At 39.9% G+C, this 11,844-nt stretch overlaps 1 protein-coding gene across 2 annotated transcripts; it reads right to left on the reverse strand.

The window, feature by feature from the left end:
• Positions 1 to 428: 428 nt before the first annotated feature.
• Positions 429 to 10,094, reverse strand: atad1a (ATPase family AAA domain containing 1a). Of its 2 annotated transcripts, XM_020631115.3 has the most exons (11): positions 9,928 to 10,094; positions 9,616 to 9,729; positions 8,858 to 9,058; positions 8,629 to 8,727; positions 8,410 to 8,530; positions 6,584 to 6,784; positions 5,551 to 5,657; positions 5,345 to 5,434; positions 4,744 to 4,794; positions 4,348 to 4,526; positions 429 to 2,937 (listed from the first exon to the last, which is right to left on the reverse strand). In XM_020631115.3, exons 3-11 carry the CDS (start codon positions 9,029 to 9,031, stop codon positions 2,808 to 2,810), a joined length of 1,152 nt encoding a protein of 383 aa, XP_020486771.1. In that variant the 5' UTR covers positions 9,032 to 9,058; positions 9,616 to 9,729; positions 9,928 to 10,094; the 3' UTR covers positions 429 to 2,807. The 2 variants fall into 2 exon arrangements, with proteins under 2 accessions (XP_020486771.1, XP_020486770.1); XM_020631114.3 differs by lacking the exon at positions 9,616 to 9,729.
• Positions 10,095 to 11,844: the final 1,750 nt, after the last annotated feature.

Raw genomic sequence — 11,844 nt, forward strand, 5'->3', positions numbered from 1 at the left:
AGGCAAACAGACCCCTCCTCTCGCCCAATGACAGCTGCGACCGGCTCCAGCCCCCCCACGTACCCAAGCGGGAAAAGATAATGGGTGGATGATTATGATTAACACTCTCATAACTATACTTTTTGAAGTCCAAAAAACAAAAATATTTTCTGCTTATCACGTTTAAGTCATAGAGACTAAAAAAAATAATTAAATTAAAATAAACTCAATTAAACTAAATTATTTTAGTTCATTTAGTTTAAACTTATCAGTCCAATTTCTCTGGTGATCAGAATATTGCCAGTAACTAGTGGATTCAGAATAGTAGTGTTTATAGTATAGGTAGAGATGAGATTGGTATTTATTTTTATTTTATACATTTACGTAAACAAGGACATGACACACACAAGAGGTGGAAATCTGTGCAGAAATAACTGAGGACACCTCTGCTGGTTGAATGAACATAAATATTATCTTCAGTATAATTTAATAAATACACTTTACAGTACATGATAATGACACATGCAGTATTATATACAGTAACAACATGAGGTGGCGTTGTGTCCATGACTAATAAATGACCTGATTTTAATATTGCATTGCAGGAAAATACTCAGACGGGTGTGTTCACCTTTCTCTACAGAACAAACTCAGACGTGAAAGCCACAGAGACACAATTATTGGTTCACATGGCAACATTTGACCTTTCACTGTCACCTGAGGTGCTCTAATGAAGAGCAACAATCCAGTTAGCTGTGTGTGCTCAGGTTTTCATCGTCTCCCAATAATGCTATAAAAGTTGCGAGTGGTCCATGTCCCCGGTTGCCCCAGTAACAGGACAGTGAAGTCACAGCGCCACCATGTGGGACAAAACCGTCCTGTTATTCTCAGACTGCGTAGGAAAAAGGTCTGTGTGAGACACACAAACAGATCCAAGAACACATGCTGGGACCATGTGGCGAATAATGAGGCTTTTTATACAGAGGGAGAGGGAGAAAATCATGTCACCAGAACTTCACACTCACAGCCGCATGAGAGTGTTCCGATTTTAAAGCCGTGCTCTCCTTGAAAAACGGGAAGTGACAAAGTAAAGCGTTGCAGTGATAGACAGGTGCTTTCACTCACTGATTGACACACATATTTTGACTTGATAGTTAAATAAAAAAACATTCCAGCAAAGACAATGGATGATAAGACCATAAATATGATGTTACAAACCACTGGAGAACACAATGAAGGTTTGAACGTTACAGAGTTTGGTGGTTTAAAAGTCTTTGCTTTAAATCTAAAGCATCTGTCTGCTTCAACATTGACAAACATGCACACAGCACAATCCCTTTAACACGTCTGCTAACAGCTGGGAAAAACAGAGCAGTGATACAACAGGTGATTATATTTATACAGACATTTAATTGTAGTTTAATGATAGCTGTGTTTTAGTGATTGCAGCCCTGGTTCATATAAATACAGGGTGTGTTCATGTTAAAGGGTTTGAGTGGTGACTCCTCAACATGACACTGCATTTTTTTTTTAATTTGTAATTTTCAGTTCTGGGACAGACTGCATTAAAGACCTAAAGAACCTCTCAGACCCAATCCATGCTTTTTTTGTAGATCTTAAATTAAAAGGATCATGCATGAGTGTTCTGAAATCTGATGAACAGGCTTGAACCCGGAGCAATGGCTCGGCTAAGTTCTTAAATTAAAGGCATGTTTTAAATCTAACCTGTGGTAGACTTTACTCTGCTCTACTTCTACAACATCTACAGCTATACTAACATAGCTAAGAACAAACACTTAACTATGATACATTATTGTAATGTCAAAATAAATATTCAGAAATGAACTCCTTGGGAGCAGTAACTCATCAAATGATGAATTTTACTTTACTGCGGTTTTCATTTACAACCTCACACTGCAAAAAAAAAAAGTCGACTAACTTCTTGTCAGAACAATATCAGCGCTCAGCAAGGAAAGAATAAATCCCACTTTGTTTGAATCCAAACAAGTTCAGGATAAAGCAACAGCAGGTGGGAGATGAAGGATGACAACGTTTTTGAATAATTCAACTTAAATCCTGCATAGTGACAGTAACACACACACACACACACACATATAATTGTTTGTATGGATAGGGACAAATACTGAATTATTTCCATCCTTCAACTGGCTGATAAATAGTGTAATAATGTAATGTGACCTTATAGATACCAGATCAGCTGACTCATTGCATTACTTGATATTTGTGATGAAGTGATTTACAAACATATGTTTGCCCAAAAAGAGAAAAGAAGAGTGACAGCAGATATAGTTATAATTAAACCCCAAAGCATTAAGACTCGATTGGAGTTCAGACTTTGAGTGACTCATGAATCATGAGTCATTGTCCTTAATCCCCTCTAAGGATCCTGTGTAAGACAGGGACTGATTGGTATAGGAATCCTTAAGGTGGTGTTTTAGAATAGTTGGTAGTATTAGACGGAGTAACTTCAGGGATCAAAAGTTTATGAAAAGGGCTTTTTCCTCTTCAAAACTAACTTCCTTGAGTAAGACATTGACTCGACTGTACTCTGTGCACGATGCTTTGAGGAGATTTCTCTTTTTGAATGTACTGAACCTGTACACGGTGAGCCGGGTTGTGCTGTATGAGCATGCTCAGAACAACCTCTGCCTGGAGAAATAAACGTAGGTCAAATATGGCCCTTTGCAGACTTGTCCAACAGCCCCTCTGGCATATCGGTGGAGCGTCTGCTTGGCGGAGGAACCCACCGTTGTACATGTAGAGCAAAGGGAAAAAAAACATTCCATTTAAGTGTAGGGTTTGGGGGTTTAGTCCAGGGGAACCTCGGCCACACTGGGTAACATGTAGGCTGTGGCTCGCTTTGATTCCTTCATCTTGTCCAGGCCGAAGAGGAGGTCCAGCTGGGTGACCGGCCGCAACCGGTCCTCATCCACAAACCTGGAGGAAATGAATACAAGAGGTCAGAGGTCAGACACAGGAGCACAAAAAAAGTGTTACAATTCCAGACTCCACACTTATTACACCCAGTATACACAATATATGAATCTCTACAGTACAGTTTTCAGATGTATATAGGATAGTCATATATATATGTTAACAGGGAATTATACAATGCATATGCTTTCAATTACACATTTCACTGAGACTAAAGAATACTACCACCAGTGAAACTTCACAGAGGAGGCGCTCCATGCTTTATTTTTCTCAATTTCAAAAGCTACTTTTGGTTTTCTGAAGTGTTAATGGATCTGTTCTCCACCCAGAGATGACTTTTTTTAAACTCTGAGCAGTGAGCCTGTCATTTAATGCCCCAGTTCTGTATGTGAACACGTCTGATGTTTGTATTTCAAACATGTAAAAAAGAAACAAAAGGGTTAAATGATCATCAAACAGTTGGGCAGACATAAAATAAAAAAAATCATACTGAAAAGCAGCTCAGCATTAGCATTAGGAGTGGATATGGGACACTCTAACAGTGATATCCTCTGGGTATATAACATGATCTCATTCATTTAGATTCAAGTATACATATTTCAATATGTATGACTTTTTCAGTGTTCCCTATGCAGTTGTAGAGTGTGCATTTTAAACTCTTTATCTCATTAAGGGTTAGTGTTTAGTTCAGGCACACACTTAATGCTGGTTCCATTTAGTTTTCAAATTGTTTTATTATCCTGCCATGTATCATATCTTCTACACATTCTTATCCTCCGTGTGTTCAATCGCATTTTATTGCATTTTTTAAAAATTATTCTGTCAGATACACAAACGTCTCCATGGGCATTTTTAAACGGGATAGACTCTGTTTATCAACAGTGTGCAGAGTGTGCTGTAACATAACACTACACTCAACAGACACGTGGGCTTTACAAAATGGGACAGCCACATGTCTGTGCCGTCTTCTTCATTTATTCCAGCTCCTTTTATCCATTTGCAATAAAAGATGAGGCCATGTATAAGAGCTGTTGAGAACTCAGCGATGAGATAAGTGTTTACAACACTCAACCAAATCTAGGAAAAATATTTCGTCTTTAGAAATATTGTCTTGCTTTAAGAGGGCTTTCAATTGTCACTTAGCAACAGCTGGGACATTGGATACACAGATCAGATCATTTATAAAATGTCAGATTTTTTAAAAAATGAACAGAATCCATCCCTGACCATGTCCAATTTGATGACATACAGAAGCTGACTCTACGGTTTTCCAGCTACAGGTAGGATAACATTGCTATCTGCTGCACTGGTCTGACCTCACAATGTTTGGGGCAGGTTCAGCAGCCAAACAAAGACATGCTCAGTGGACACGAACGCTCTGAAATCTTGTGGGTGTTTGGATGTGAGTCATACCTCTCCTCCTCCTCCTCTTCACAGTCCTTCAGCTGCTGAGCAATCTGCCTCATCTGCTCCTTGCGGACGTAGTCACGGACTCGGTACATGGCGGCATCGCGGCACAGCTCCCGGAGGTCGCTGCCAGAGTAACCGTCTGTCCGCTCAGCAATCTCCTTCAGATTAATGGCATTGCTCAGCTGAGCAGAAAAGCGGGACAAAGATATGAGACAGTTACACAGAATCCATGTGTTAGCTGTCACAATCAAGTGCCATCTGTTCATGGGTGATCAGACTGACTTTAATGTGCTTTGACAGGGAAAATACAGGTGTGAAAGGGTCTCTGAGAAGAACAAGAGACAGCATTGAAGTGGAAAATTATTTTCCCAGATGACTTGAAAAGAAATCCCATCTTACATTTTCTCCAGCTAGAATGAGCCTCAGGATGTCCTGCCTTTGTCTTGTGTTCTGCAGAGATAGAAGGACAGTGGTTCTTAGTCATGTCTCATTTGTCCAAGTGTCATTTCAACTGCCTGAAGTTATCATACACTAACACTGTGTGGCAGTGTTGCAGTCGTCACCAAAACCTCTAGTCCAAGGCGAGTCCTGAGTCACTAAAGAAGATGTGAGTTGAGACTGAGTCGAGTCCCCATAACCTGAGCCCTAATCTGAGTCCTCATGGTTGAGTCTGAGCTGAGTTCAAAGATGAACATGAGTCCTTTCATCCAGTTCACACATTCATTTATTGATTTAATTCGGTTCAGTGCTTCTAAGCCTGTTTTTAACTCTACTACCTGGGAGTCTTCATGTTCATACAGTCCCATGTCTTAGACGGTGTGTTATTATTAAAACACAGAGCCAAACTATCATTGAATTATTATAAATTATATTTTAACGTGTAAGCTTTCCAGGTGGTAATACTTTAAATGTGCTGCATTGATGTATGCCGATGTGTGTGTGTGTGTGTGTGTGTGTGTGTGTGTGTGTGTGTGTGTGTGTGTGTGTGTTAGTGTCTTACTGGCAGGCCAACATGAAAAGTGGCGGGCATCCTGCGCAGAATGGCTGGATCCATGTCCTGTGGTCTGTTTGTTGCTCCCATCACCATCACCTTTACAAGAATCCAAATGTGAACCCATGATTAAAACAAAGCTCAGGTCTGACAACTCCTCAAATAAAGACACACTATTAGTGCACCTGGTGATAAAGTAACTGTGGTTGTGTTACCTGGGTGATTGAAGATGTATCCAGGCCGTCCCAGAGACTCATGAATTGAGCCTTCATCATGGCGGTGGCCTCATGATCCAGGCTGGAGCGATTTCTCAGGAAAGACTCTAAAAAACGAGGATCAGGAAGCAAAAGGAAGGATGAAGAAGAACTGCTTGATAACAGATTAAGACAAACGAGTTCAAGTTCTTTTTTTAAGGGTTGTATGAGGTACTCTTTATAAGTGAGAGTACAAGTCACAGAAGATGTAGATCAACTCGGGCCCTTTGTTAAGACATTGAGCGGACTTGCCAGCAGGGAAACAAAGCCACACATCGTAGCAGAAGGGACCATTAAAGCTGAATAATCTAGCTAATTAGAAGAAAAATCAACCTAGAAAACAATGTCTGGGTAAGTGGATGCTTTCAAGAGCAAATTCTCAAAGCAGTCAAAAATATTGCATGAGGTGACAAATGCTATAAGTTAAATGCATATTGGTGTTCTGAAAACAAAAAGTTATCTGCTTTAGTTCCACTTGCTGATTTGCCTGACTTAATGAATTCTTAGCAGTTATTGTATACAGGTCATCGGGCAAATCAAAGAAGCTGATTTTTTCATATCCATTCCAGTCATAGAAAACTTGCATCATCTGCTACAAAGTTTTTAAAGAAAATCTATTTGAGAAACACAGAAGGGGGGGGGGGGTGCATAAGATCTTTAGAACCTACTGTAGTGGCAGAGAGGACATTGTGATTGCACTTAAGAGTGTTTAGTGGGGATGGTCAGCGAGACGTACTAAAGCGTTTATTGAGCAGCTATCCTGAGATGTGTATTTATTCTGCTCTTTCATGCTGCTGTATGATGTGATGCCATCCTTACATGAAAAACGTGGATATTTGGGGAAAAGATGTCATGACATTAAAAAAACAGTATAAGCATTTTTTTTAAATGTATCCTGAAAGAGTAAAACTCAAATGAATTTCAACTAGCATAGTAATAAACCGTCATGTTCAAAGTTATCAGTCTTGTCATGTGTCATGTTAGAGGATCTCACCAATCTCATCAATGAAGATGATGCAGGGCTGGATTTTCACAGCCAATGAGAAGACAGCAGCTGTCAGCTTCTGTGATTCTCCGTACCACATGTCTGTCAGCGTGGACGCCTGAAGGTTGATAAACTTGCAGCCCGAGGCTTTGGCTGTTGCCTTGGCGATCATGGTCTTCCCACATCCCGGAGGACCAAACAATAAAACACCTGCAAGGACAAAATACAAACAAAAATGAGGAATTATTTTTTTCATTTAGACTCCTGATATGTTTATGTTCAAAATTTTAAATTTATATTGATGTTTTATAATGTACAATAGATTGATGAACAACATTTACAGACCAACTGCATATTCAGAAAGTTTAATGATGGGGCACCTGTAGCCTAGTGGCCCGTGTTCAAATCCTACCTGTGGCTTCTTTCCCGCTTGTCAGAATTTCAGACTCGATTCACTGTCCTATCTCTTAATAAAAGGCAAAAAGCCCCAAAATAAAACCTTTATAAAGAAAGTTTAATGACATGAATAAACGTTTGAGACTGGGATTGGATTCCCAAGCAGCTCATTCAGTAGGTTGAGTCATCTCGAGGCTCTGTGTAAATCTTTGTGCCAAACAATAAAAAAGATAAATATTCCTCGAAGTGATCATGTGCTGTCAGGCGGCCAAGTGTTCCCGATCCTGTCTGAGGATTTTTTGGCACGGACTGTATCTCGAGTTGAGGTCATAAACTCAACAGATGGCTTCATTTAAAAAAAAAAAAATAACAATAAGAAGCTCAAAGACAAACTGAAGAAAATTCTGAACAGTGACTTGATTCTTACTATTTCAGTTCTACATTTCAAAGCATTCAGTTTAGCGTGAAAAACAAAGTCGAAGATTTGTTTTAATTGTGTTTTTCATTCTTGCAAACTTTGAGGGTCACCACATCCACATTGTGTTAACGTTTTGTCTAATCTAACAAAGTCCCAATATGAAAGGATGATTGCTGCAGTGATGATTGCTGCAGTGTCTGCGGATGATGATAGGATGAAATAAGATCATATATACTTCATGGTAAATGGAGCTAAACTTTTCTAGTCTTCTGACTACTCAAAGTGCTTTTACACTGATATCACACCTACACAGAGGTTTCTATGTAAAGGGACCATTAGAAGTAACAAACCAATCCACACATTTATATGCTGCCGACGAAGCAGCATGAGTAACATGGGGTTCAGTGTCTTGCCCAAGGACACATCCGCGCTAGTTCAGGAGTTGGGAATCGAAACCCCCAACCTTCTGGTTGACGACCGACTCTACCGAGCCACAGCCGCCCCACACCTAATTGAACCCTCTGGGAAATTCTCCTTGGAATCCATCCAATGGTAATAGCAGAGTATCTATGTCAGAATATTTCTGTAAATTTCCTTACCCTGTTTTGATCATGTTACTGTATTGATATGTAATTAATAGAATATTGTATAAATGTGATGAAAAGAGCATTGAAGATGAATAATAAACGTTATCTTACCTTGAATTAATGTGAAACGTATAAGTGCTTCACAGATGACCTATTGTCATTTCAAACACTTGTACAGTGCTTTATTCTAGCGTTTGTTTTAAGTATGTGTGAGACAACAACGCTAAAACAAAATAAACCTGCAATTGTCCTCATTCTCTCGACAAACATAGGTAAGATAAATGCCAAATGTAAATGTTTGATTTACAGTCCATTCTTAAATAAACTAATAGTGAAATAAATACGATCTCCTTTAATGCTCCCGCATCACAAACCTTAAAATTTCATGTACAATTTGAGCATAGCTGTTCTGTTAGGATGACACGCTGAAGTACCTTTAGGAGGCTGAAAGAGTCTGGATCTGGCTAACAGGTGTCTCTTCTGAAAGGGCAGGATGACCGTGTCTTGTAGCTCATTTATAATCTCATCCAGACCTGCAATATCTCTCCAGGACACCTGCAGGAAGGTAGAGCACTGTGAAATATTCCATCTGTGAAAGTGTAACAATAATAAAGAACGTGCCGGTGCTTGATAAATGGGATTACAAATGTTACCTTCATAGTCAGAGGATCAACCAGGTGAGAGGCAATGTTCATCTCATATTCTGTGAGTTTGACTCCTTCCACACCGATCCTCTTCATCAGCTGTTCAGCCTGAAGGGACCACATAAGACACACGTCAGTTAAAGACACAAGCAATTTCAGGATTGTGTGCAAAATGCTGAAGCAAAAAGTCTACCTTGCTCTAACATATCAGGGACATATGTAATGACATCTAACGTACCCTTTTCTTGGCTTGGTTTTTCTGTTTGGAGGTAGGGTCCATAGCATCTACAACCCATTTGATGCTGTAGTAGGTCGCTGCACCAAATATGGTCAACCTTATCAACATGCCAAGCACTTCATTCCTGGACAACGGCCGCAGCAGGGCGTCTCTGGGAAGATCTTTAAGCAGCATCTCTGCTGACCGATGTCAGATCATAGGCTGGACAAAGAATGGGAAGAGTGAAAGTAAGACTGAAAGCGTTTTCAGACCACAGGAACTTTTTCATAGTTCTAGGGACTGTTGGAACCCGCCCCCCCTTTTCTTATTGATTCCACACCGCAGGAACTATTTTATTAGAGGTCCTAGAAACCCTGTTCGGAGTAACCTTTTTAGCTCCTTCTTTAGAGTAGGTAGCCTCCCAGCACCATGGGGGTGCATAGGCAGACAGAAAAAAAGTCCCCATGGTGTGTGGTTCTCAGGGAACTATCACCCTAGAGGACTCTTCAAACAGTCCCCAGAACTGTTTGGTCCGAGGACACCTTATGTGAGAATATTATAAAGGTAAAGTAACACAAAATCCCAAGAGTTTGCAATCACATCTGAAAACAAATATCTCACACAAAATGTTTTTTTGTAATTACTGTAATCAGATTGTATTGTGTATAACATTATACTCTTGCCCACTGGCCCCAAAAAAAGACCACAAATGACACCGTGAATAAGAAGATGGAAAGCATTAACAACAAATTCAGAAAGTGTATATTAACAGTACCTACTTTTCGGGTTAGACATGAATGATGGAGATTTCTGTCATCATAGCCAGTGCGCATTAAGAGTATTACTTAGTGAATGTGTAAAGACGGATTTGGCGTAAAACGACATCATTTCACCTAAAAGCGAAGACATATGTCACTTTTTCATAATACTTGCAACTAACATTGTTTCAGAAGGTTATTAGTATTTGTTATCTAATCTGCGTCACATTTATATTCATGGTTTATTCCAAGAAGAAAACCTATCACAGTAATTCGCTTGTTAGCATCGCCACGCTAAGGCCTCACACTGCAAACAGCAAGCTGTCACTTTACCTGTACAGGTGACGTCATGGACCTAAAGGCTAAAGCAAACCAAACGCTGTATTCCAGGGCCTTCATAAATGTTACGTCCTAGAAGGATAAAAGACAAAACAGGTAGCATTAATGCCAAAACACTAGCTTTGGAAGTGCACCATGCTTAGCAACTCGGGTAGAAAACACACTCTGTAGTTCCGGGGTTTGTTAGGTTCCGCTCTCACTGTGCAGGCATGCTTTACACATCCAACCACTAGGTGGCAGAGTGTGCACACAGATCATTCTCATATCAGCACCATGGACAGCAGCCACACCGCTACAGCAGGTAAACAAAACAAGTGGTCTACAGATGTTGCACCTGGACCATTCATCAGTTAACTAAGGATTTCGTTTAAATTTGATTATTTGTTAAAATGTCAAAATGAAATTGACTTGGATGTTTGTTATAAGTTAAAGTTAAACCTTCTTAACAAATCCAAAATTAAAGTTTGAAAATAAAGTTTTGTCAAAGATATGCAATGTAAAATCTTTATTTCTCACAAAAAGTAAAACTTTAACAATTTTACCATGTATTAAAAGAGGCAAAAACATTTCATTTTAAAGTTAGGGGAAACTTTCGTCCAGGAATTGACAAGAAACTCCCACACATGTCCTGGGGTTAGATATATGTAAATGTGCACCATTCTGGCTCAGATCTGAAGCTTCCATCTGTGTTTGGTTTCCAACCTTTCTCATTTTTGTCTGATAATAGATAATCCAGTCTTCTCAACAGCAGCCTCAAAGATAAGGCTGGAACAAATGGGCTCTTCCTGCAAGCAATTTATCACACATTGGCCAAAAGGATTGTTAATTGTCACACATTCTGCTACTTGTTTCCCAACTGCTGTTGTCTCTGCTTTATTTTATTTAACATGAAATACAGGGAGGCACTGCAAAGTTGATATGTACACAATCTACTATAATTCCATAATTTACAACTCTTTACTTAAGATATTTAACAAATACACTGTTCTTTCCCCTCCCAGGCTCTCTCTGTGTTTGCTTTTTTTTTTTTACATCAATCTGAATAGTCCAACAAAACAATAATGTAATATTCACAATTCACAGAAGCTGAAGTACAATCTGGTCCTGTTTACCACACTTCTCTGTGAGCTTAATTAACTAGATTTGGAACAATGTGCGACAAAAGGAGGATCCCCCCCCCCCCCCCCCCCCCCGGTTTAAAACCTTTCTTTTCCAATTAGTTTTCATAATTTGCTGCAACATTTTATCCTGCACTGTTCCAGCTTCAAATGTCCTGCGAAGTGAAGTCCCCCTTGTTGAGGAAAATGGCACACATGCTGCTATTGCGCACACCTTTGGCTGTTAAAAGGCTTCATAAAAAGCTTTAATCCCCCTGTACTGCAGCAGCAAGTCCCAGGAGATAGCAGCCTGACAGGGCCATTCTGATGGGTCTGGGCATGAAAGCACAGACTTGTGTATCGCAAAGTGCAGCAGGGGCTCCCACACCGCCTCGCACCTTGCACAAACACCCGCTCTCAAGCTGGTAGGACAAAGGAAAAACACATTTAGCTCTCATGGCTGTCAACCTCCACCATGGCTGAAATAAAACTCTGCTTGCACTTCTCACATGCCAAAGCTGCAGTCTTTGGAGAAAACAAGCTGCCAAATGACAGTTTTTGTAGACAGACATATCAATCCCTGTTGATGAGTCGTGCTTGTGCCATTATGTCTCATTGTTTCTCACGGTAAAGTGAATGTTTATCCACCTTTTAACTGCACAAGTTAAACTGCTGAACACTTGAGTAAACGTTGGCCACGAGCAGCAGTTAATTACCCTTTCAATCTCGCAGGAAGAGATTTTATCTTGAGCGGGATAAGGAATCATTTGGGAGTGGATTATTTATTTGCCTGTTAGGAGGAACCAAAAAGATT

This window comes from Labrus bergylta, chromosome 2 (genome assembly GCF_963930695.1).
Source record: "Labrus bergylta chromosome 2, fLabBer1.1, whole genome shotgun sequence".
In the NCBI taxonomy this organism is placed as follows: domain Eukaryota; kingdom Metazoa; phylum Chordata; class Actinopteri; order Labriformes; family Labridae; genus Labrus; species Labrus bergylta.

What these genes read in the sequence shown, in the direction of transcription:
- atad1a (XM_020631114.3), bottom strand. Translation starts at nt 9,031, where the DNA reads ATGCTGCTTAAAGATCTTCCCAGAGACGCCCTGCTGCGGCCGTTGTCC. An exon ending in ACTCTTTCAGCCTCCTAAAG is followed by an intron (nt 6,785 to 8,409) that starts GTACTTCAGCGT and finishes TTGTCCTTGCAG; the next exon opens with GTGTTTTATTGTTTGGTCCT. An exon ending in CTTTTCATGTTGGCCTGCCA is followed by an intron (nt 4,795 to 5,344) that starts GTAAGACACTAA and finishes CTATCTCTGCAG; the next exon opens with AACACAAGACAAAGGCAGGA.